This window comes from Protopterus annectens, chromosome 9.part0 (genome assembly GCF_019279795.1).
Source record: "Protopterus annectens isolate FY-2018-M chromosome 9.part0, PAN1.0, whole genome shotgun sequence".
Lineage (NCBI taxonomy): Eukaryota > Metazoa > Chordata > Ceratodontiformes > Protopteridae > Protopterus > Protopterus annectens.
In genome coordinates this window covers 492,624,611-492,651,394 of record NC_056743.1, presented here as the reverse complement: position 1 = coordinate 492,651,394, position 26,784 = coordinate 492,624,611, and the positions used below count along the sequence as shown (strand labels likewise).

The 26,784-nt window shown below is 37.7% G+C and overlaps 1 protein-coding gene across 1 annotated transcript in view; it reads left to right on the top strand.

Annotated features, from left to right (window-relative positions):
• Window positions 1-26,784, top strand: part of TET3 (tet methylcytosine dioxygenase 3) — a 437,758-nt gene that overhangs the window by 327,032 nt on the left and 83,942 nt on the right. The window contains exons 5-6 of the mRNA XM_044082118.1: window positions 736-826; window positions 24,652-24,745. Coding sequence (XP_043938053.1) covers window positions 736-826; window positions 24,652-24,745 — 185 coding nt within the window. The remainder of the gene's footprint in view (window positions 1-735; window positions 827-24,651; window positions 24,746-26,784) is intronic.

Sequence of the window (26,784 nt, the reverse complement as noted above, 5' to 3'; positions counted from 1 at the left end):
ACCCAGCATAAAAAAGAAACAAAAATAGAATGAAGTATTTGTGGGCATAATAAATTACTTGTGACGTGTCTAATGTAAACATTTAGCTGTCCTAATAAGATCTGGGTATATGTACTTATACGTATAGACTTTATTCTACATTTCATAGGTTACAGTGACTTTATAGGGTGGTTTGATGGTAAGCACTAAATGGGTAGAGCAAGGATGGAGGAAGAGCAGGGAGCAGGTGGGTGTAGGAAGGGTCAAAAAGTGCTGGGTAGTGGGATAAAATGAGGGGTGAAAGAGAGCTCAAGATAAAGAGAGGTGAGACTCAAGATTGTATTGCCAAGGAAAGCTCATAAGAAAACTTATATAAAAGGTAACAAGCATGTAATTTTAGCTTTAACTACAGAGTGTTTTTGTAAGTACTAAATCTAATATGGCGATAAGAAAGTATATTAAGGAAGCAAGCAATTGCAAGCAACTTGGGGTTGGCATAATGGCTAAGGTGTTTACCTCACAGACACAGGCTACAGGGTTTGATTATCACCCTTGAGGGAAATTGGCTAGCTTTAAATGCCCAACAAGGGCACCTTGTCTAGTACTTAACTATGAACCTATAAACCAATGAACTAGCAGGTAGTATCAGCATTCTGTGTGACAACCTTTGCAATGATTTTAAAAATCACATAGTTTGCTTCTTTCGTTTTATTCCTTCTGTTGTAATCAGAACAATTGCATCTTTTGTTTTTACAGAACAAATCCTTGAGAAAGATGAAGGGCCTTATTACACACATCTGGGCTCCGGGCCTTCGGTTGCATCTATTAGGAAGCTTATGGAAGAAAGGTATGGTTTTCAAGCTCTTACCAAATCACAGTTTACTAACAGATACAGTTGAAACATCCACAGTTAGAGACGTAAAATACATGCTTTTGATTTGACTTTACAATCACTGTTTTTCTTCTCCCCTTTTTAACACAAAATATACTATAGCCGTTATGACTCAACATGCTACTCCTGTCACAATGGTAGTTATTAGTTAGTTCAAAGTCAGAAGTGGGCCAGTGGATACAATTGCACAAATGTTCAGAGTCTTTAGACAAAAGGCAGACTGCCAAAAGAGGAGTCATGAGCTGCTTTGTTTGCGCGTGTGTGTGTGTGTGTGTGTCTGTGTGTGTGTGTGTGTGTGTGTGTGTGTGTGTGTGTGTGTGTGTGTGTGTGTGTGTGTCTGTGTGTCTGTGTGTGTGTGTATGTGTATCTGTGAGCATGCACTCGCAAGCTTATGTATACATGTGTGTTTTATGGGCAGGAATGTAATACACAAAGTTCTTTCAAGTTTTGTAAGCAACTAGAGCCATGAACAGTGATCCTGATGTCACTGTGCTCCACCTCAGGTTACCTTGTCGTGTTCATTTTGTGTGTGCACATTGTCCATCTTATTTATATGAGAGGAGTGTATTTTAGGAGGTGTGAGATGACATGATAGCAGTAACATGAATGGATATGTAGTTACCTTGGTAGTATCGATAAGAATCATTAATGTTTTTCGGACGTGTTTGCACCTCATAATCAGTTCCTTCCTGTACAAGTACTTGTAGCCTTGTTTGTTTACAGTTGTTGTAAAAGAGTCTGAATGCACAGACCTGATCAAGGTCTTGTTTGAAGGCACAGCAAGTAGTAATTTGTTTGCCTATATGGAGACATTTTTTGATGAAGAACACAACATGGTTAATGTGGTATGCTGATTATCGGTATGTGTACTTAACCAACTAAATAGTGAACACTGCATATAGAACATGGTTTTCTAAGAAAAACAGGAGATAATTCTGTTTATTCTTTGAAAGAATTAAAATCTGAAATTCCAAGTATGAGGATATAAAACCACATTTGGGTTTCAAAACTAAAAACTGATATGATTCCACCTTACAATTTCCATCTTCTTTCTTACCCATCTCTGTGACAGAATAATTTTGTGCTTAACAGAACAGTATGTTTCTTCATCTTCTCATTTCCCATGGCCTTTTAATTAAAAAAAAGATCACCTGGTTGATAAGTGTATCAAAAACACAGACATCGTAACTAGATGGTGAACTTGATCCCTCTCACCCAGGGGATCAGTATAAAATAGCAACCATTTTTACTTTTGCCCGTTCCCCATGTTAGTGATACATTATGCACTAATGTTAGTCATATGTAGAAAAGCATGCTACCAAATATATTTGTTGGAAAACGCATTCTCCTTCAGACTTCTTGAATGGTATTTGCAATGTCTGGCCATAGTTAATGCCCCTCAGTCCCCTCTGGAAGAAGGGAAAAGATCAATGGCCACTTAGCTTTATCCTGTTAGAGCTATGCCTTCCAGCATCATGGTTTGTCAGTTGGCAGCAGTTGTTGGCATCACATTTGACAGCAAAACCCCTATGCTGGCAAAAACTATTTGGCATAACCTTTCTACATATTAGTTGCGAAATTTCTGGGACTGTATCCAATTTTGTAATGTATACGCTCCTTAAGTTCACATCCTGTAGTTTTGACTGGCTTTACTTTATATTTAACTTAATGGAAAAATCATATTGTTTGATGAAAACTTTTTCCCACATCCCTGTCTACTAGATCTGAGAATTATTTTGACCTTTTTATTTGAGAACCGCGACTGGTGCCATAGGCAAAAGGGCTCCACAGCACCTTCCCTCGCCATCCGATGCCCCTCGTTGGGTCTGTACCATCCAGCTTACTTTTTTCTTCCTTTTTCTCACAGTTTGTCTTACTCTTCAGTTTTTCCTGTACTCATTCAACATATTTAAAGAAACCATTTCTTTACTACAAAAAAAAAAAAAAATCAAATCCTGGCAAAGCGCCCCTGCTGGACCGCCTAGTTGGCCTATGCCTAAGGCCAGCTATGAGTACAGATGTGAAAAAGTATGCACATGTGTGTGGGAAAGAAGAGCAAGTCAGTAGATTTATTTATTGACATTTGATTATCAGAAAAGTCCGACTGCATTGAAGCCCATTTTCAGCAGAGGCTGGGGGAGAAAAGCTTGAAATTATTAGAAAACATTTTAAGAACAATAATTTTACAATCTTCAAAAATAAAACAAAAATATCTGCAGTTTAAATAATTATAACAAATTAGACAATATATAAACAGTAGTAAAGAATTGATACAAGGTATATGACAAAAAAAATATTTTGCCACTGTAGTTTCATTTTGATTGCTGTATATGTTTTTTTTCTTTTTACTTTTTTCTTGCTATGTTAAATATTCAAAATATAGCCTGTACATTTGATACATGTATTTACCACTTACAGTGGATAAAAAAGTGTACACAACCCTGTTAAAATGCCAAGGTTTTTTGATATAAAAAAATGAGACTACAATAAATAATTTCAAAACTTTTCCCACCTTTAATGCGACCTATAACCTGTACAGTTCAATTGAAAAGCAAACAAATCTGTTAGGGGAAAACATATAAAAAATGTAAAATAAGCTAGTTGCATAAGTGTGCACACCCTTAAACTAATACTTTGTTGAAGCACCTTTTGAATTAATTACAGCATTCAGCCTTCTTGAGTACACATCTGCCATCAATTAAAGAGACTCTGATTAACCCCAAATAAAGTTCAGCTGTCCTAGCAGGATTTTCCTGACATTTTCTCAGTTGCCTGCTACAGCAAAAGCCATGGTTCGCAAAGAGCTCACAAAGCATCAAAGGGATCTCATTGTTGAAAGGTATCAGTCAGGAGAAGGGTATAAAAAATATCCACAGCATTGGATATACCATGGAACACAGCGAAGACAGTCATCAAAAAGTGGAGAAAATATGGGAAAACAGTGACGTTGCAAAGAACTGGACGTCCCTCCAAAATTTATGAAAAGACAAGATGAAAATTGGTCAGGGAGGCTGCCAAGAGACTTACAGCAACACTGAAAGAGCTGCAGGAATTTCTGGCAATTACTGGTTGTGTACTACATTTGACAATAATCTCCCGTATTCTCCGTATGTCTGGACTATGGGATAGGGTTGCAAGACAGAAACCTTTTCTTACACAGAAAAACATCCAGGCCTGGCTAAAATTTGCAAAACAATACATGAAGTCTCCCAAAAGCATGTGGGAAAATGTGTTATGGTCTGGCCACAATTCCAAAGGGTACATGTGTCGCAAAAACAACACTTTGCATCACCGAAAGAACACCATTCCCACAGTGAAGCATGGTGGTGGCAGTATCATGCTTTGGGGTTGCTTTTCTTCAGATAGAACTGGGGTTTTAGTCAAGGTGGAGGGAATTATGAACAGCTCCAAATACCAGTCACTTTTGGCACAAAACCTTCAGGCATCTGCTAGAAAGCTAAAGATGAAGAGGAATTTCACCTTTCAACATGACAATGACCCCAAGCATACATCCAAATCAACAAAAAAATGGCTTCACCAGAAGAAAATTAAAGTTTTGTAATGGCCCAGACAGTGCCCAGACCTAAATCCAATGGAAAATCTGTGGGGTGATCTGAAGAGGGCTGTGCACAAGAGATGCCCTCTTCATTTGACAGATTTGGGGTGCTTTTGCAAGGAAGAGTGGGCAAATATTGACAAGTCAAGATGTGCCATGCTGATAGACTCCTACCCAAGAAGATTGAATGCTGTAATTAAATCAAAAGGTACTTCAACAAAGTATTAGTTAAAGGGTGTGCACACTTATGCAACTGGCTTATTGTACGTTTTTTATTTTTTATATTTTTCCCCTAACAAACTTGTTTGTTTTTAATTAAATTGTACAGGTTATAGGTCACAAAAGTTTTGAAATGATTTATTGTGGTCTCATTTTTTATATCACAAAAACCTGGCATTTTAACATGGGTGTGTACACTTTTTATATCCACTGTATCTTCTGTTAACTCTTCAAACTATAGCCTTTACATTTGACTCATATATTTACCTCTTAACAATTACTGTATAATGGAGCTTTACTCTCCGGGCCTCTGCTGAAAATGGGCTCCTGGCCCAGTTAGATAATTCCCAGTAAAAAAATTTAAAATAAATAAAAAATAAATGTAATATTTAGAGAAATGTTAGACAGCTTGTAGACAAATTAAAGATACGTTAGTCTTATACAAACAGGAATTGCAATATGAAGTGAGGGAAAAACAGGCTTATGGTATATTTAGAGAGAAAGTCATGGAAGAGAATTAGATAGCAATAAGGAAGTAAGTGAAGTGCATCACTGTACCATGGTTGTTAACCAGACACAAAAAATGATTGTTTTTTCTGTGTGACCTTTTATTTTTTTTATTGTTTTAGTTTGTTAGTTGGGATATTTTTCAGACACCCTAATGCTTATGGATATCAGATGGGTATGACAAACCTGTGTTTCCAAATGTTAGCCAAACATTCTACTTATGCTGTGCTGATGATGCCATAAGAAGACAGAAACATGCATGTCCACAGCTAGTGGGGTTTGACTTTATTGGCCTCAAATTTTCCATAAATAGACTTAAAAGAAAAAGTCACGGACATTCAGAATTCCCATTTAGCTGAAACACCTGATGTCCTTAAGGGGTAATTTACATATATCCCATGTCACCTCTAATACAAGAGGTTTAAGGAATCACACAGAGGAAAGTGTAGCTTTGCCAGAATTTCCTTTTTGTTTTTTAACTGATTTTTTTCTGTGTGACCTTTTTACTTATTGTTTGAGATTACATTTATTGGAAGGTCCTTTTGATCAAGTTCTCCAAGTTGTTGGCTTTAATAGGGGAACCAAAAAAATGCCCTCATATTTTTGTTGTAATAGATCCTCATAAGTCAGGGGGGCCTAAGAAAGAAATAAAATATATTCATAATGTGCTGCCTCTCACAGACAAAGCAGGGAGTATCCTCTAGGTTGTCACATTAGATATAACAAGGGAACATACAGTTTCAAACAGTGTAATATTGGGCCAGATTCCATAAGAGTTGCTGTCATTTTGTCTCCCCTGATTCTGAAAGACTTGTTCTCAGTGTAAGTTACTTCCTTGTAAGGCTAAATATAAACAGGCTTGCAGAGTGGGCTAGACTCCAAAACACCTGCTCTCAGTGTAAGTGGTCACTTTGGAATCAGGCCCACCAAGTTTTGTTTCTTTGATTTGCTGTGCCCATTTCAGACATTTTCCAGGCTAATAATCTGAATGTTCAAAACATCTACCCCTTGTTGTATGATAGGTCCAGGAAATTAGAGATGCAACCCATCAAAATAACCCAAACATTACTTTCCTAAAAAACATCCTTCAGCACTGGTATTTAACTATCACATTTTCTTTTTTATCAGCTGTAGTCACTGTGTCAGTTCTTCAGCTTGTTAGCATTTTATTTGCTGAAGTATACAATAGTGATGATAAAAAGTGGATGCAGAAAAAACAAAGACATTTTAATTATTGGACCACAGTTAAAGTTTTCAGGGAATGACATTAAGGAACTATTCTCGGGTGGTGCAGTGGTTAGCATTGTTACCTTACAGCAAGAGGTTCCCTGATTCGATTCTTGGCTGGCATGCTTTCTGTCTGGAGTCTGCATGTCCCCCCCTGCGTTCATGTGGGTTTCCTCTGGGTGCTCCAGTTTCCTCCCACATTTCAAAGGCATGCGTCTGGAGCATTTCCCCCTGGGCCTTGGCTTAAAATGGGCTCTGTCCCAGTCGTACTTTCCTGGTAAACAAATGTTAAATAACTAAAATGCAGTGAAATCTGTCATTATCCATAAAGTGTCTTCGCAGTTTGTCTGCTGCATCATCTTTGACCATACCATCTCCTCCATGCAGTTTCTGGAAAGCAAGATATAATATCATGGCAAAACGTATTTATTAAAATTCCAACGCACTTGTAAAGGCACTAAAAACAAGAGATGAGCACTTTTGGCTTTTTGCCTTCTTCAGATCTGCCTTTAGAAAAGGGTGCTTCCGTGCCACATATTTCCACAGGTGGTTAAAAACAGATATCTCCGACAGTCCAGACTGACTACCATGAAAAGCGTTTATGAAGGAAGTGTTATGGAAACTAAAGAAGAACTGGTACAGAGAGGGTATAAAGCCAAAGAAACTGATAGCACCATACAAAGTATACAAGGGCTAAGAGATAGCAAAGGGAAACCATATTTCCACAGAACTAATACATATGTCGTGATAGTAATAGTAAAGAAAAAGAACAGAACCACATACTATCCTATGCACATTGACTTATAGTAAAGATGCCAAACAAATATGCGATGTGATCAGGAGAAACTGGCGAATATTGACATCTGATGAATCTATACGACATATGGTAGGAGATATACCAAGAATCAGAAAGAACTTGAAACAATTATTATGTGGAGACAAGGTGATAAAGAAACATACATGTTCGCAGAGACATGACACCTTTAAATGTGGACAGTACACGGCATGCCAATATTTAACAGGCTAGAATTTTCAACATCCAGTCACAGGAAAACTATATAAAACCCCAGCATTTGTGAATTGTGCTTCAAATAACATTATATATGTTGCCAAGTGTATGAAATGTACATGTTTTTACGTTGGCAAAATGAATTGCCCTTTTAGGGTTAGGATACAGGCACATATAAGGGATATTAAACATAAAGTTCTCACCAAAGCTTTGTATAAACATATTAGCGTGAACACAGATCATATTTTTTGCTTCATGTCTCTACAATTAATAGATCCCAATATGAGAAGAGGAGATCTTAAAGGTCTAACTGAACTTGAAGAAACTAAATGGATTGCTGACTTGAGGGCAGATAAAGCAGCAGGACTTAATGAAGTGTTACCTATGAAACCCATTCTTAGAAGCCTAGGCTAAGATGATGACACTGATTAGACATGCCTTCCTTTTGCCTATGTGATTGACAGAAGAAGTCTGCACAGAAAACTGTGTCAGTGATGATGTAACTTCCATAGGAAATGATGTTAGTGATGATGCATTTTGAATTTTATTGGATGATTTTAGTATTTAACTGAGCTCTAGATTTGTAAATGCAGATCTGAAGAAGGCGAAAAGCAGAAAGTACTCATATCTTGTTATTAGTGCCTTTACAAGTGTGTTAGAATTTTAATAAATACGTTTTGCTATGGTATTATCTCTTGTTTTCCTACACTTGGATTCCTTTTTCAGGAGTAATTTTGCTGGCTTGCTTGGATTCATCTCTTCAGTTTTTGGAAAGGGTATTTTTGTGGGGGTAATGGGGGGACACAGAGACTGCTGCTTTATACTGTGGCATCGATTAAGGACAGAGATGGTTTTGCTTACTGTGTTGGCATTGTTTTGCTTCATTACACAACTCTGGCAGTCACCCTGATCTGGCTGCTGGGATTAAGATGGCCTCTAGGTGTCCCACTGTACTCATTAGGACATGTATGGTTCTATTCTCACTGCTAGGACCTGGATGAAAACTTTGTTGTAAAGAAGGCAAAGCATAATTTTGTAATACCCAGAGCAAAAACTTCTTTCATTGTCTATTTTTATGTTAAGAGCTCTGATAACTGCTAGACTTGAGATATGCACTGGGAAGACAGCTTTGGCTTGTTGATGCACTGCATACTGGGTCTAGAACACATAAACAACTTCTGTAATGCACAATACTTGCTGGTGTTGGAATAGAGATGAGTTGCTCAACTGGCAGTGCTTGGTTGGTTATTTTAGAACATTAAACTGCAGTGGTGGTGCTGTGGTAGTGTTGTCGCCTCACAGTAAGACGTTGTCCTGTTCGATTCTCAGCTAGAGTGTCTTCTGTGTGGAAACATGTGTGAATGGTTGTGCATCAGGGCCAGCAACCCGGCACGTAAAAATCTACTGCCAATCATTAGCGGACCAGAGTTCTGCTGTGGCGACCCCTAACCGGGAAAAGCCGAAAGACACAACTAATAATGAAAGACTTACTTCAGTACAGTGCAAGGCGTCATCAGTTACATCTGCGTTAAAGGGCATGGGACAGAATAAATGTGTTATGCGAATGCCAAGCTCTGGGTGATGTACAGTGCAAGTGATCTGAAGGTAAAACAGGATTGTTTTTCTTCTTTTTAAGGTTGTTACCTTGACAACTTGGTAAATTCATAACTGTTAATGGAGTTATTAGAAAAGGTATGAAATAAGTTTGTTAGACTTTCTACATTTGCAATGTAGAATGTTTTAGCTAGAGATTAAAACTGTTGAAAACCAGAAAATCTGTCTTGGATAGTGACAGGACAGTGTACAACAGCTAGAATGCCAGCTGGACTTGGATTAAAAGGACTTCAAGTTTCCATTTTTCAAAGTGAGCTCTTAATGTTTCCAGAAACTGAATTATTTATTTATTGCCAGTTGTTTCCACAACCCCCCAACCCCAGCTGAGAGTTTTTTTTTTCTTGTTTTAAAGGTCAGTAATAAAAAACAGTTGAGTTTAGTTTTGCCGGGGAGGGAGAGAGAATCCTCTCACATACTTTATGAAATGTCTTCTGCTGGCTGCTAATTCATGTGCTTTTAAGACATTGTGCTGCATATCCAGCTCTTCCTGCTGGCTGGGTTAGTGTGAATTAGTACCGGTGGTTTTGACACTGGCAATGACTTCTGGCCTATGATTTATTATGTGTTAAGTTGACACTTAAGCCTTACTCACAGGAAGTTCACCATTCAGACTTGAATGTGACATAAAAAGACCTTCCTCCTGCATAAAAGCTGAAAACTAAGCATATTAATGAAAAACCAAAAATGTCCAAGCTGATGGGCAGCATACTGAAAATACAAACAAGCTCCTCTTTCTAATGTCTCATACTCGTGTCGGAACATCATGAAAGATTGCAAAGTGTTGTCACTGAGGTTGCAGGAACATTTAATGTAAGCATAAGCTGATATGGAAGTCGCCCACATCTTACATTCTTCTTTCTCAGGCCACGGAAGTATGTATTGCACCATACTGAGAGCTTAAAAGGCATTCACTTGTCGGTTTGTTGGGCAACTGTCGGTACAGTAAACATAAATTTGCAAAAGAGTTATAAGGATATGTAACGTAAGAAATGGATGTATCTAGAATCCTGAAAGGAAAGTGAAACAATGGAAGAGGGAGGAGTAACACATAAAAGGAAGGCTTGGTTATTTAAACCTGGCCTAGACTTACAGTAACACATACTCGCATTTCTCTTGTACTTGTAGTAGCTTTTTCCAAAGAATACAGGAAATGAGCCTACTGTCATTAAAGAAATTTAGTTAAATAAATATAATTAAACATTTTTAAGTGCTTACATTAACTTACCTCCCACATAATAAAGCTAATAACAAATTGCTGTAGATCATGGAATGTAACTTGTATGAAGATACAGAAGTGGAATTGGTTGTGAAGTACACACATCAGTCAACACCCACAACCTCTCTCTGTGTTAGACACCCCCCCCTCCACACACACACACACAGCTACATGCTTTCACTGCGGTAGTGAAGTTCATTCTGCTTTTCATAACCTGTGGTATGAAGGTCAGTAGTTATACTAAAGTAAGCTTTTTTCTGTATACATTTAAAAAGAGACAACTGTACAGTCTACAGTCACCTTCTTAGCAGGTCTTGGGTAGCATCACCATGACACAGTCAGTTGATATACCATACACATTTGCAAAGCTGATATGGACCTGGTTGAACTTTGCTTTGTGTGTGCTGTACACCCCAGTTCCTCCATATTTCTTAACATGAATCGGGATGCACATGCTGATTGATTAGAAGAAATCATTACATTCAGAGGACCCCTTCCTATTGTCACTGCTTCAGATCCACTGTTTATTTATTCCACAGCTGGAGAGGGATGGTATCTCAGTATTCGTCTTCTTAGAAGCACATCAGTTTATGCTTCAGATCTATTTCTGTACCACAGTGGGTTTTTACTGCATTCAGGTCCATTGCAGCTTTTATTCCTTGCCAAACACAGAAAACACAGTACATACTACAAGTTATAATCATATTTCTCAAAGATGTTAAAAAAGTAAGTCTAGGTTGTTTAATTTCCATGTATGCTAGAAATTCTTGTCAGACAGGTACTGGATTGAATGGCTGAAACAACAATTGCAGAGTGTTATTCTGACACACATTTTGTAATGAAAGCAGTTCACGTTGGGAGGGTGGCTTAAAGGTTGGTCCAATGGTTAAGGTGTTTGCCTTATAAACACAAGGTGCTGGGTTTGAGTCCCACAAGGGATAATTGGCTAAGCTTAAAATGGCTCGCAAGAGCAGTTAGCTTAGTACTAATCTATGAATGTAAATGAGTAATTCTTTCACTTATGACTAGAAAGAAACATTTCCATATGACTGGACATGTGTAACACATCATTACATTACCACCTGTGTTATGTTATTTACTTGACTTGTAGCAAATTACTTATTGCAGTCAGCCCTAGTCTGTGGTATTGTGTACCCCAAAAAACACACTGACAGAGAAATATCCCCTTTCCCTGAGATAAAGCTTAAAGTTGATTATATACCTTAGGGGCAGTGCAGGATGCACCAAGGACCATGTTCCACAAAGAAAATACATTTTTATGGCTGCATTCTTTTGTTGAGAAGCCCTCATTAAATTCTGCATGTCAAAATGACATTCAGGCTTGTTATTTTCTTTTACATAGTATACCAAATCCATCATACAAATGTAAAACTTAAATTATTTATACATGCCAGCGAACAAAGGAGGGGAAATTTAAGCTCTAATGTATAGTTAGTGTCATATTTCTGAGTTGGTTTCAAGGCATGTATGTTTATAATAACCATTCTCTAAACTGATAAAACTATTAGGCTGCATTCAACAAACTGCATATGTGCTCATAACTTTTTTTTTTTTGCCCAGAAATTCAACTCTGTTTACAGTTTTGTCTTATGAAGAAAAATACTTAAAATCATTCCATTTGCCTTGAATAGGCTGGTTTAAAATTAAACAAAACTTCTATTTTCCACACCTACTTCTAAGTGTATAAAAGCTGATATGTTTAATGTAAAATATTTCAGATTTTTGTTACTGAGGTTCACTTGTCTCTGACGAATAATGCCTTGTTGCTTTGGAACACTACCTGGTTTTCATGATTTTTAGGAATTATTGTGACTGAGCTCATCAGTGAAATTTTAAGACCACTAGTTTTCTCTGTTTTTTATTTTTTCTTCAACACTCGTGGTAGTGAGGTTGGAACTACACAGATTCCAGTGCTTGTTCATTTTTTATACTTGTCAACTTTTTCCTGCACTTTTTGGATGCATATTAACTAGCTAAGGTTGTACTCTCATAATTGTCTGTAAAATAATTTAATTAAGCTGGAGGTCTGGGAGCCACTAGGGCCTCAGAAGCTAAGGGTTCTAAATGATCTGAGGTCCACTTTAGAGCATTTGTCCACAACCCTTGATCCAATGATGGCCAGAAAAAACATGATCAAGGAAATAAACTTTCTTTTTCTTTTAAAGAAAAAAATAAGTGGTGTGCAAGGCTCAGTGTTTAAAGCTGGAAAAACAGTGGTTACATACCCCAAAACTGTTAAGAAAAATGCTTGTCAGGACACATGAATCATATCTGCAGTGACTGCCTTCCTCCCTACCTCTCCTTAAAAAGAACTTTCTTTCTACCCTTCTGGTGCTAGACTGTGATGAAAATGAAAGGATAAGTGGGCATTGTCATATATCTCAAGTTGCTGTTGTCATACATCTACACGACAAGTATCGTCTACCCAAACCTCAGAAGAGAGACACCCTCTTTGTACCCCTCTGATAAGAAACTAGGACAAAAGTGAAACAACAAATGGAGGTGTGCATGTGCAGCATACTTCCATTCCCCTCACCCCCTAGAAGGTAGTGACCTGTATATACATCAATTACGAAGAAACTGAAAAAAAAACATGAAAACTTACATTAATGCATTTCATCTTGTTGCTCCTACACAAAACAGTGGCCGTGGACAAGCTATATTGACTTTTTGTGCACAATTCTGAGGTGTGACTTTGAGAAGTTGAAGAAATAATGACCATACTGTTCCCAGCCAAGATGCAAAATAAAGTGCCCTTTGGTGCCCACCTTTTAAGTTTGTGAGGAAAATTAAAGAAATAATGACTGCAGTATCCCCAGCTCCCATACAAACTACATTGACTTTCCATGCCCACCTCTGAATGGGTTGCTTTGAGACTTGGTTAGACCAATGTTAAAAACACATACTGTACTTCTCAACTCTCCAGAATTTTGAAGAATTGCCAGATTTTTGCCTCATATTTTTGGTCTGTTCCTCATTAAATTTCTGTTTTCTGGCAAATCATTGAGGAACGCAGTTGTTAAATAACAGCCATATGAATTTCAGTTTTCATATCCTTCAGAAAATGCATGCCAATGCAAAATCCTTTGATCTAGCAACTTTCTTAGCTCATTAGACTTTATCTAAAATCTGTCCTGTATTTCAACCCTCTGTTTCCCCATTATTTTTGTCTTTGTTCAGAATTCTTGAATAAACAATTGTCTTAGCTTCTGGTACCAGTTCAAGGGGACCCAAGATGGTCCGCACCTGTCTCCTGTAGGCTTTTGGATACTGGCAAAGGCATTAGCCAGCCCTATTGTTTCTTTTTTAGGCAGTGTCAAAATAACCAACCTCTCAACATAACCAAATTCTGTCTAGATAAACTCAAGGTACTGCTGCTTAATGCAAGGAGTCTAAACAAGAAACAGCGCTTACTGGAAGGACTCCTCACTTTGGAAGATGCTGACATCTGCACAGTTACCGAGACATGGTTCAAAGGTGTGGAAAGCACCCTGGCCTTACAGGGCTACAATGCCTTCCATACGTTCAGACCAAAAATTGAACATAAAAGAACCAAAGGATGTTCTTCATGTTTCACTGTTGCAGTCATTACATTTGGGTTATCTGCTTGCAGGTAGCCATCAGTCGGCCTGATTAACAAAGTCTTGGGTCCTGCGTCAGTTGCTGTCCCTTCTTCCGTGACGTCAGGTCGTCAGGGGTATAAAACATGCAGCCGACACCATTACATCAGTCTTTCTTGCCGTGCGGTGCCCGAAGTAGAAACAGTTCGCAAGTGCTGGTCGGCTGACTCCTGAAATTTTTGTTTTCGAGTTTCAGAACCAAAGTCTTCAACTGAAGCTAAGTACCCCATTGGGGAAACTTTTTCTTGCTCCTTACCGATGTCAGTAAAAGTTAATAATTGCATTACTTGTGGAAAGCAAATACATCATAAAGATTTTCATTTGTACTGTATTCCTTGCCTAGGCCCTGACTATGACGTACCTTGCTGTCGATGTACCACGATGTACCTTGCACTATCCATCATCGGTATATTTTCGCCTCTAAATATTTCGGTTCTCTGTTTAATTATCCAGAAATGTCGGTGGTTAGCCATCCGACTACCAGGATTCCAAAAAAATGCAAGGCTAAAGACAGAGACAGGCTGCCAAGGTCCAAAACTGCTGACGATGCTTCTCCTAAGCCAGTCGCCAGTTCACCAGTACTCAGTGAGGCACCCGCTACTTCTGATTCGTAGGCCTCTACTGAGACCCATTCGGAGTCCAGTATGCCGCGAGATGCTTGAACTATGGAACCTGCGGATGTCTCTACCTTGGATGGGTCCAGAGCCACTGTGCAGGCACCGGCTTCTGAGGGTGTATTCAGGCCTATGGACTTGCATATTAAACCGATACCTCCTTCTTCACTTTGGCCTAAATCTCGAACCATGCCTAAAAAAATTGACGCCCAGGCCACATGCTCAGGCCTCTATGCCTAAAAAACAAATGATAAGAATGGCTGAAGATGTAATAACTCTAATCAGGGATAGTCAACCCCCCCCCCTTTCTAAGAGGCCTAGGACTGAAGTTGTTTATGAATCTTCTGACCAGGATTCTGTTTTTTCTGATTCTTCTGATGATCTGGATTTGCCATTATCTACTTATGAGGATTCTGATGCAGAGGACTCCATTCCCTCTGCTTCCCCTCCAGAGGATTTTTCTTTTGGGGAAACCTTGCATACTCTACGGGAGCATTTCCACTGGGAAAGCCAGGATTTTTCTGATTCAAAAAAGAGGCTTAGGGATGTCTTACTCCTACCTCAACATAGGCCTTTAGTTATTCCTCCTGTACTAGACATTGTTGATAATGCTTTTTCAGAATCTAGTTTGGCCCCTGATTCCTTGCCTCCTGCTCCCAGAAAACCTGACAGATACTACAGGGTCCCTGAATCACACAAGTTCCTTTTTAAAAATCCTATTGCGGATCCAGAGGCTATTTCACAGGGGCCCAAGGGCATTAAGGCTTCTACTGCTAAAAATCCTACCCCTTCTGATGCGGTAAGAATGTTTACACTTCCGCAACCTTTGCCATTAGGGCTTTAAACTGCCAGTTTCATCAGCAGCATGTTATTGGATTGCTTAAACATAAAATGATGTTGATTCCTGACTGTGTGGAAAATAAAGAATTACAGGATTTAATGCATTCTGCTGAACAAGTTGGAAAACATACTCTGCAATGAGGTTTTCATTCATTAGAGGCCTCTTGCAAGGCTGCTGTTACTGGGTCTGTGCTCAGAAGGCATGCTTGGCTAAAGGAGCAATCCTTGCCTGATCATGTTAAAATTAAATTGTTGGATGCTCCCTTAAATCAGGACCACCTGTTTGGCAACAAGGCTGAGGAAGTTCTTAAAAAGATGGAAGATAAAGCTAAATCTATGCAAACTGTTAAAGATTTCTTACAAGTTCAGCCTCCTAGATTTAGTAGGTATTAGCCCCCTAAGTATTGGTCCTTTCCAGTCCCATCCAGGTCTTCTCAAGCCAAACCCAGACACAGCAAAAGCCCCAGGTTTCAGTCCCAGGGCACACACAGGACTAAGCAGTGGGGGGCCTCCACTTCCAAATCTGGGAGTAATAAGACTCCCCCCTATGGTAAACTGTCTCAATGACTTCCGTTTAAAATTTCCAAGCACTTATCAACTGACTGCCCCTTTTGGGGGAAAGATTGCTGTTCATGCAAAGAACCTGGGAACTCATTACCCCAGGACAAATGGGTTTTAAATATAGTGTCCTACGGATACAGATTTCACTTCCACATGTTGCCAGCACCAAGTGGGTGGCTGGACCTACCCCCAAATCAGTAGGCAGAGGCCCAAAAACAAGTACTTTCTCTCTTAAGCATGGGGACTATTCAACTGGTACCAGAAGAGGAAAAGGGACAAGGTTTCTACTCAAGACTTTTCCTGGTACCCAGAAAAGACAATTCATGGCGTCCTATCCTGGACATGTCTACTCTAAACACCTTTTTGGAAATTTCAAAATTCAAGATGCTGACTCTTCACCAATTACTTCCTATGCTAGGCAAAGATGCCTGGTTGGCAACATTAGATTGAAAAGAAGCATACTTGCACATCCCAATTAGGGAATCTTGCAGAAGATACCTATGCTTCAAAGCAGGCTACACGCACTATCAGTTCTCTGCACTGCCCTTTGGCTTATATACTGCACCCAGAGTATTCACAAACTGCCTAGCTCCAGTTATTGCATTTTCCAGGCAAAGAAATATTCTAACGTACTCTGTAGAGAGACAGCCACAACTTCAGTTGAGTTAATATTCAGTGAAAAACACAAATAAATAAACTACAGTACTATATAAAAAAGAGCAGATAAACGTGTACTTAAATTCACTTATATGTCCAGTTGATTTCAGGTAGATGTTAGCCAGGCACAGCTCAGATATTAAGCGGAGATAACTCAAAATGTACCACTTATGTAATGCAGGACAGAACATCAGTGATGAGGTGAAACTACCCCCCCCACTGCTATCAATGGCTACACAGAAATTCTAATAAGTACTCTGTAGAGAGACAGCCACAACCTCACTAGTGTTAATATTCAGTGAAAAACATAAATAAATAAATTAACTACAGTACTGTATGAAAGAGCAGATAAAGGTGTACTTAAATTCACTTATACGTCCAATTGATTTCAGGTAGATGTTAGCTGGCCAAAGCTCAGATATTAAGCAGAGATACCTCAAAAGGTACCACTTATATAAGGCAGGACAGAATATTAGTGATGAGCTGAAACTACCCCCCACTGCTATATGGCTACACAGAAATTCTGACATGTACTCTATAAAGAAACAACCACAACTTCAGTTGAGTTAATATTCAGTGAAAAATACAAATAAATAAATTAGCTACAGTACCATATGAAAAATAGCAGATAAAAGTGTACTTAAATTCACTTATATGTCCAGTTAATTTCAGGTAGTAGTTAGCTGGCCAAAGCTCAGTTATTAAGCAGGGATAACTCAAAATGTACCACTTATATAAGGCAGGACAGAATATCAGTGATGAGGTGAAACTACACCCCCTACTGCTATCAATGGCTACACAGAAATTCTAACAAGTACGCTGTAGAGAGACAGCCACAACTTCAGTTGAGTTAATATTCAGTGAAAAACACAAATAAATAAATTAACGACAGTACTATGTGAAAAAGAGCAGATAAAAGTGTACTTAAATTCTCTTATACGTCCAGTTGATTTCAGGTAGATGTTAGCCGGCCAAAGCTCAGATATTAAAGAGAGATAACTTAAAATGTACCACTTACATAACGCAGGACAGAATATCAGTGATGAGGTGAAACAATAACCCTCCTGCTATCAATGGCTACACAGAAATTCTAACAAGTACTCTGCAGAGAGACAGCCACAACTTTAGTTGAGTTAATATTCACTGAAAAGCACAAATAAATAAATTAACTAAAGTACTATATGAAAAAGAGCAGATAAAAGTGTACTTAAATTCACTTATTCATCCAGTTGATTTCAGGTAGATGTTAGCTGGCCAAAGCTCAGATATTAAGGAGAGATAAATCAAAATGTACCATAAGGCAGGACAGAATATCAGTGAGGAGGTGAAACTACCCCCCCCCCCCACAGCTATCAATGGATACACAGAAATTCTAACAAGTCCTTTGTAGAGAGATAGCCACAACTTCAGTTGAGTTAATATTCAGCGAAAAACACAAATAAATAAATTAACTACAGTACTATATGAAAAAGAGCAGATAAAAGTGTACTTAAATTCACTTATACATCCAGTTGATTTCAGGTAGATGTTAGCTGGCCAAAGCTCAGATATTAAAGAGAGATAACTTAAAATGTACCACTTATATAAGGCAGGACAGAATATCAGTGATGAGGTGAAACTACCCCCCACTGCTATCAATGGCTGCACAGAAATTCTAACATGTACTCTGTAGAGAGACAGCCACAACTTCAGTTGAGTTAATATTCAGCGAAAAACACAAATAAATAAATTAACTACAGTACTATATGAAAAAGAGCAGATAAAAGTGTACTTAAATTTACTTATACATCCAGTTGATTTCAGGTAGATGTTAGCTGGCCAAAGCTCAGATATTAAAGAGAGATAACTCAAAATGTACCACTTATATAAGGTAGGACAGAATATCAGTGATGAGCTGAAACTACCCCCCACTGCTATATGGCTACACAGAAATTCTAACATGCCCTCTGTAAAGAGACAGCCGCAACATCAGTTGAGTTAATATTCAGTGAAAAACACAAATAAATAAATTAACTACAGTACTATATGAAAAAGAGCAGATAAAAGTGTACTTAAATTCAGCTATATGTCCAGTTTATTTCAGGTAGATGTTAGCCGGCCAAAGCTCAGTTATTAAGCAGAGTTAACTCAAAATGTACCAGTTATATAAGGCAGGACAGAATATCAGTGATGAGGTGAAACTACCCCCCACTACTATCAATGGCTACACAGACATTCTAACATGTACTCTGTAGAGAGACAGCCACAACTTCAGTTGAGTTAATATTCAGTGAAAAACACAAATAAATAAACTAGAGTACTATATAAAAAAGAGCAGATAAACATGTACTTAAATTCACTTATATGTCCAGTTGATTTCAGGTAGATGTTAGCCAGGCACAGCTCAGATATTAAGCAGAGATAACTCAAAATGTACCACTTATGTAATGCAGGACAGAACATCAGTGATGAGGTGAAACTACCCTCCCCCACTGCTATCAATGGCTACACAGAAATTCTAATAAGTACTCTGTAGAGAGACAGCCACAACTTCAGTAGTATTAATATTTAGTGAAAAACATAAATAAATAAATTAACTACAGTACTGTGTGAAAGAGCAGATAAAAGTGTACTTAAATTCACTTATACGTCCAGTTGATTTCAGGTAGATGTTAGCCGGCCAAAGCTCAGATATTAAGCAGAGATACCTCAAAAGGTACCACTTATATAAGGCAGGACAGAATATCAGTGATGAGATGAAACTTCCCCCCACTGCTATCAATGGCTACAAGTAAATTCTGACATGTACTCTGTAAAGAAACAACCACAACTTCAGTTGAGTTAATATTCAGTGAAAAATACAAATAAATAAATTAGCTACAGTACTATATGAAAAATAGCAGATAAAAGTGTACTTAAATTCACTTATATGTCCAGTTAATTTCAGGTAGTAGTTAGCTTGCCAAAGCTCAGTTATTAAGCAGGGATAACTCAAAATGTACCACTTATATAGGGCAGGACAGAATATTGGTGATGAGGTGAAACTACACCCCCTACTGCTATCAGTGGCTACACAGAAATCTAACAAGTACGCTGTAGAGAGACAGCCACAACTTCAGTTGAGTTAATATTCTGTGAAAAACACAAATAAATAAATTAACTACAGTACTATATGAAAAAGAGCAGATAAAAGTGTACTTAAATTCACTTGTATGTCCAGCTGATTGCAGGTAGATGTTAGCCGGCCAAAGCTCAGATATTAAGCAGAGATAACTCAAAATGTACCACTTATACAAGGCAGGACAGAATATCAGTGATTAGATGAAACTACACCCCCCCTACTGCTATCAATGGCTACACAGAAATTCTAACAAATACACTGTAGAGAGACAGCCAGAACTTCAATTGAGTTAATATTCAGTGAAAAACACAAATAAATTAACGACACTACTATGTGAAAAAGAGCAGATAAAAGTGTACTTAAATTCTCTTATACGTCCAGTTGATTTCAGGTAGATGTTAGCCGGCCAAAGCTCAGATATTAAAGAGAGATAACTTAAAATGTACCACTTACATAACGCAGGACAGAATATCAGTGATGAGGTGAAACAATCCCCCTCCTGCTATCAATGGCTACACAGAAATTCTAACAAGTACTCTGCAGAGAGACAGCCACAACTTTAGTTGAGTTAATATTCACTGAAAAACACAAATAAATAAATTAACTACAGTACTATATGAAAAAGAGCAGATAAAAGTGTACTTAAATTCACTTATTCGTCCAGTTGATTTCAGGTAGATGTTAGCTGGCCAAAGCTCAGATATTAAGGAGAGATAAATCAAAATGTACCATAAGGCAGGACAGAATATCATTGAGGAGGCGAAACTACCCCCCCCCCACAGCTATCAATGGATACACAGAAATTCTAACAAGTCCTTTGTAGAGAGATAGCCACAACTTCAGTTGAGGTAATATTTAGTGAAAAACACAAATAAATAAATTAACTACAGTACTATATGAAAAAGAGCAGATAAAAGTGTACTTAAATTCACTCATACATCCAGCTGATTTCAGGTAGATGTTAGCTGACCAAAGCTCAGATAATAAGCAGAGATAACTCAAAATGTACCACTTATATAAGGCAGGACAGAATATCAGTGATGAGGTGAAACTACCCCCACTGCTATCAATGGCTACACAGAAATTCTAACATGTACTCTGTAGAGAGACAGCCACAACTTTGGTTGAGTTAATATTCAGCGAAAAACACAAATAAATAAATTAACTACAGTACTATATGAAAAAGAGCAGATAAAAGTGTACTTAAATTCACTTATACATCCAGTTGATTTCAGGTAGATGTTAGCCGGCCAAAGCTCAGCTATTAAAGAGAGATAACTTAAAATGTACCACTTACATAATGCAGGACAGAATATCAGTGATGAGGTGAAACAACCCCCCTACTGCTATGAATGGCTACACAGAAAATCTAACAAGTACTCTGTAGAGAGACAGCCACAACTTCAGTTGAGTTAATATTCACTGAAAAACACAAATAAATAAACTACAGTACTATATGAAAAAGAGCAGATAAAAGTGTACTTAAATTTACTTATTTGTCCAGTTGATTTCAGGTAGATGTTAGCTGGCCAAAGCTCAGATATTAAGGAGAGATAACTCAAAATGTACCACTTATATAAGGTAGGACAGAATATCAGTGATGAGCTGAAACTACCCCCCACTGCTATATGGCTACACAGAAATTCTAACATGCCCTCTGTAAAGAGACAGCCACAACATCAGTTGAGTTAATATTCAGTGAAAAACACAAATAAATAAATTAACTACAGTACTATATGAAAAAGAGCAGATAAAAGTGTACTTAAATTCAGTTATATGTCCAGTTTATTTCAGGTAGATGTTAGCCGGCCAAAGCTCAGTTATTAAGCAGAGTTAACTCAAAATGTACCAGTTATATAAGGCAGGACAGAATATCAGTGATGAGGTGAAACTACCCCCCACTGCTATCAATGGCTACACAGAAATTCTAACATGTACTCTGTAGAGAGACAGCCACAACTTCAGTTGAGTTAATATTCAGTGAAAAACACAAATAAATAAACTACAGTACTATATAAAAAAGAGCAGATAAACGTGTACTTAAATTCACTTATATGTCCAGTTGATTTCAGGTAGATGTTAGCCAGGCACAGCTCAGATATTAAGCAGAGATAACTCAAAATGTACCACTTATGTAATGCAGGACAGAACATCAGTGATGAGGTGAAACTCCCCCACTGCTATCAATGGCTACACAGAAATTCTAATAAGTACTCTGTAGAGAGACAGCCACAACTTCAGTAGTGTTAATATTTAGTGAAAAACATAAATAAATAAATTAACTACAGTACTGTGTGAAAGAGCAGATAAAAGTGTACTTAAATTCACTTATACGTCCAGTTGATTTCAGGTAGATGTTAGCCGGCCAAAGCTCAGATATTAAGCAGAGATACCTCAAAAGGTACCACTTATATAAGGCAGGACAGAATATCAGTGATGAGATGAAACTTCCCCCCACTGCTATCAATGGCTACAAAGAAATTCTGACATGTACTCTGTAAAGAAACAACCACAACTTCAGTTGAGTTAATATTCAGTGAAAAATACAAATAAATAAATTAGCTACAGTACTATATGAAAAATAGCAGATAAAAGTGTACTTAAATTCACTTAAATGTCCAGTTAATTTCAGGTAGTAGTTAGCCGGCCAAAGCTCAGTTATTAAGCAGGGATAACTCAAAATGTACCACTTATATAGGGCAGGACAGAATATCGGTGATGAGGTGAAACTACACCCCCTACTGCTATCAATGGCTACACAGAAATCTAACAAGTACGCTGTAGAGAGACAGCCACAACTTCAGTTGAGTTAATATTCTGTGAAAAACACAAATAAATAAATTAACTACAGTACTATATGAAAAAGAGCAGATAAAAGTGTACTTAAATTCACTTGTACGTCCAGCTGATTGCAGGTAGATGTTAGCCGGCCAAAGCTCAGATATTAAGCAGAGATAACTCAAAATGTACCACTTATACAAGGCAGGACAGAATATCAGTGATGAGGTGAAACTACACCCCCCCCTACTGCTATCAATGGCTACACAGAAATCTAACAAGTACGTTGTAGAGAGACTTAAATTCACATATACGTCCAGTTGATTTCAGGTAGATCTTAGTCGGCCAAAGCTCAGAAGTGTAACTTATTTTTGCATTCCAGGTTGCAATATGCTCTGAACAACATGCCATTTATGATTATATGCGAAACTGACACTGTATCACCACCACCCACTGGCTTTCATCTTGCTTAATGCTCTCTTGTTTAATTTTTTGTTGTCATGTTGATCTGAGAAGGTTCATTTCTCTGTCTATACCCTAATGGTGGATGAATGCACTAGCTAGACTTAGGCTGATCTTAGCTTTGATGTGTTCTTGAAAAGATCAGCTTTTATCACCAAAGAGTAATATGTGTGTTCATGTTTATAAACTGAATTAGGTGGTGTGGAGGGAGATGTTTGTAGAGACAATATCAGAGCAAAAGAGCCAGCAAGAAGCCACAAAGTAAAAGTATTCAAGTTACTTTGAAGCTCTATGGAACATGCACATCTCAAATTTGAATGTACTGAATGAGTTTTTCAGTCAGCACACTGTAAATGACACACCATAAACTGCACATTTGAAAAGTGTGATGTAATCTGTCTACCGGCCTTGTTCTTTCAACTGGAATTTAATCCTGTTCTGCATTACACATTGCCATTCTTCAGCTGTCGGCTGTGCAGAGGCCTTCCTCAAAGGACAAGTCTGTATAAAGATGCTTTAGGTTGTAAATGTTAATTCTTAAGGGAAACACAGCCTCCTTGAGAGTATGTTCAGCTGCCTTGGTTTTGTAGTCTGTAGATGATTGGAATGAAGTACTAGGAAGTTCTTGCTAGGCATAATCTCTACATAAACTATGGTGAATACATCTCTTGAATTTACATATTTACCAACAGATGTCAAACAGAGCTTAGAAGCTTGTTTTAAACTATCTAGGGACCACTCTCCTCTGCTCCAACAAGTCTTTGTATACAAATTAATTTTTATGTGGACAGAATTTCTTCCTGCACAGAGGCATTGACCATTTAAACCACAAGCACATAAATGAAATTAAAAAGGTACAAATAAGCCAGCAAAAAAGATAGCCATGCATGGAGTGATATTTTATATTATTAGCTGTCCAGTTACAGACTTCTGTTGTAATAATTTTAGTATGTCTTGCTTGTTTAATTGTAGATTTCATCCTAAATATCAGAGATAAATGAGAAGAAATCCCATTTTATCACATGTATTCCTTTAATTCTCATCAGAACTGGTACTTACAGGATTTTTGGATACCTCCAAGCCAGCATTGTGGGTGGCAATCCCTGTACCCTCCCAACTAATACTAACTTGTTTTGGAGTATAAGGTGTGAACTCAATGAAATACAAGTCTCAACAAGTATGCCTTCAATATTCAGGCTTGTACCTTTAATTCTGCATTTTAGGGTATATATACCATAGCAAAAAGGGTATATATGTTTAGTGAAAGGATATTTATATTTTTGCAGGAAAGGGTATCAACACAGGAGTTTTCTGTACACATCAAAAGTTTTAGGTTATTAACCTGACAGGTAGTGCTAAGAAGCTGGACAGCTTGACTCTGAATGCTGCACATTTACCTGCATCACAGTGTACATTTTTATCCTTTTTTGTGTATTAGTTTCAAAAACATTTTTGGTGAAAGACATTGGGGAGGCTACAGTAATGAGTTTGCCTGTTGTAAACTGACAGGATTTAATGGTAGTAATGCAGCTGACTGTTATAAGAATGGTGACTCTTGCAACCAAAAGACTTTGGGTTCAAGCTCGGGAAAGTGGACAGGGTATAGTTCAGAGCCACAGTCAGGCTGACATCTATCGGCTTAAAAGACTCTTTATATTTTCTAAATGTTCTGAGGGCCGTTTGAACTGGATATCATAATCTCTGATTTTTTTTTGCATATGTTAAGTACTAAATATGTGGTCTCTTGTTGGATTCACAAGTTACATGTTTGCATCCTAGGTTTGGCACAACAGGCAAGGCAATAAGAATAGAAAAAGTGTTGTACACAGGAAAAGAAGGAAAGAGTTCAATGGGATGTCCGATTGCTAAATGGGTAAGTGCATTTTTGTGTATCAAATGAATCTCTGGTTACTTGCCACTGCACGTTGCCTCTCAGTTGTAATTGTTAGAGCAGCACTTCAAGAAAATGGTATTTCTGTGTTACCTATGAATCAGTGAGAGAGGGTTAAAGAGCGCAGACATGAGTAGAGAGTTTACAAAGCACAAAACAAACCAAATAAAATAATAAATCTGATAACAGAGAGACTCAGTAGCACGTTAAATAAAAAATCCTTTTGTTCAAGTCCATTATTTAAGTCCGTTTATTAAAAAATAAAGAAAAATCACACAAGCACTTTCGTCTCTGACCATTCAGAAACTTTATTAAGATCTTTATAAAATTTCTGAATGGTCAGAGACGAAAACGCTTGTGTGATTTTTTGTACACATGGATTTTTTATTTAAAGTGCTTCTAAGTCTCCCTGTTAGTGGATTTATTATATTATTTTATGAGTAGAGAGTTTACCAGTTTCAAGAGTTTCATATAAAGTCTGTTCAAAACATTGCTCTGGATACTGTCTTTCAGTGATTTTGCAGTATTTTTTTTTTGTGTGATGTAATCTTTTGAGGAGTCTTAGTGGAATGCAGGACTATTCTCTGGTTTGCTTGTGATATCTATGCCTTTTAACTGGTTATGGCATATATACTAAACATAAAGTTTGGTTTCTCTAATCTTCAGAATCTAATTGGTACCAAATACTTTGTTTTAGGAAGGGAAATAGTATGTGATGGGTTAGTAACTTCTTAAAAGTGTAGATTCTTAAAAAAATAGCAGTTATCATTTATTCATTTTATTTTCTTGTATCAGTAGGGGAAGCTGTAATGTGAATATTTTATGAGTTTCATTATTATTTTCTGATCTGGACATATTAGTTTTCTTGTAAATACAGATGTTCCAGAAGGTTTTTGTTTGTGTGGAAATCCAGGGATTATAGAAGGTGATAGTAAACATACATTTTTAGAATAATTCCATATAATGTACTGTAACAGAAGAGCTTCCAAAAGATTTGCATCTTGGTCATTGTTGTGGAGCTTTTATCCCTATACCATCTTTGAAAATGGATTGTGCATATTAGTGCTACTGTTGTGGTTAAACATAAATAAATAAATAAGTAAATAAGAGTGCAGCAGATAGAGAATGTGTATAGCACTTGGACCAAGCAGAAGCCTTTCTCCTTCGTAGAACATCAGTGGAAACTGCTACTCTGACAAACACCTGGTAGGAGCAGCTGTGCAAATTGAGTTATTCCACTAGAGACAGGCCATGCTGTCTGTAATAGTGTAGTCCATGTAATGAGAGCAGGGGTTATCCAGAAAAGATAAAATAAGAAGTCTAGTAGGAATGAAGATGCAACTTTGCTGCGGGAGATATTTTGCAGAAGTACTGCTGTGGAGTGTTCTTGTGATAGTATTTTAATTCAAAGTAATGTTTGGCTGTAGACTATAGCTAGTGGTGATGGATTATGATTATAAGCAGTTCGCTGAGGTAAACTTAACGGTTCTTTGGGAAGAAAGGTGTACTATACTTAAAACTGATGGAAGGCTCCTTCAACTGTTTCAGACTTCTACCGGATGGAGTTTTCATTGTGGTTATTAGTTGTTTAGCCTCGTCTGCATGCCTATTGCGTTTTGTGGTTTCATTGTTACTCTCATACAAAGGACCTGTGGTCTAATAACAAGCATAAAACATTTCCAGTAGAATGTTTCAGGATCTGGTCTTGGGTGATGAGTGTCCTTACACCATATTTTATGTGGCACACATATTTTACAAAGGGCATACCCTATTGGAGGAATAAAATAACCTCCAGTCCATGGGATGTTGATGGTAGTGGGTACCTGAGCTACAAGTCAGGAGAATCTGCTCAGACAGTGCTGGATAGGGCAGACTGCAGTGTGTTTCTGTTTAGTAATGGAATGGCTGATTCTGGCAGGTGCTTTGCTTGTCTAGTTAATACATTTTTTATGGAACACCTCTGGTTAACTTAATAGATACCACTAAGTTCACAGGAGACTGTCTGGTTAACTTAGCAGATA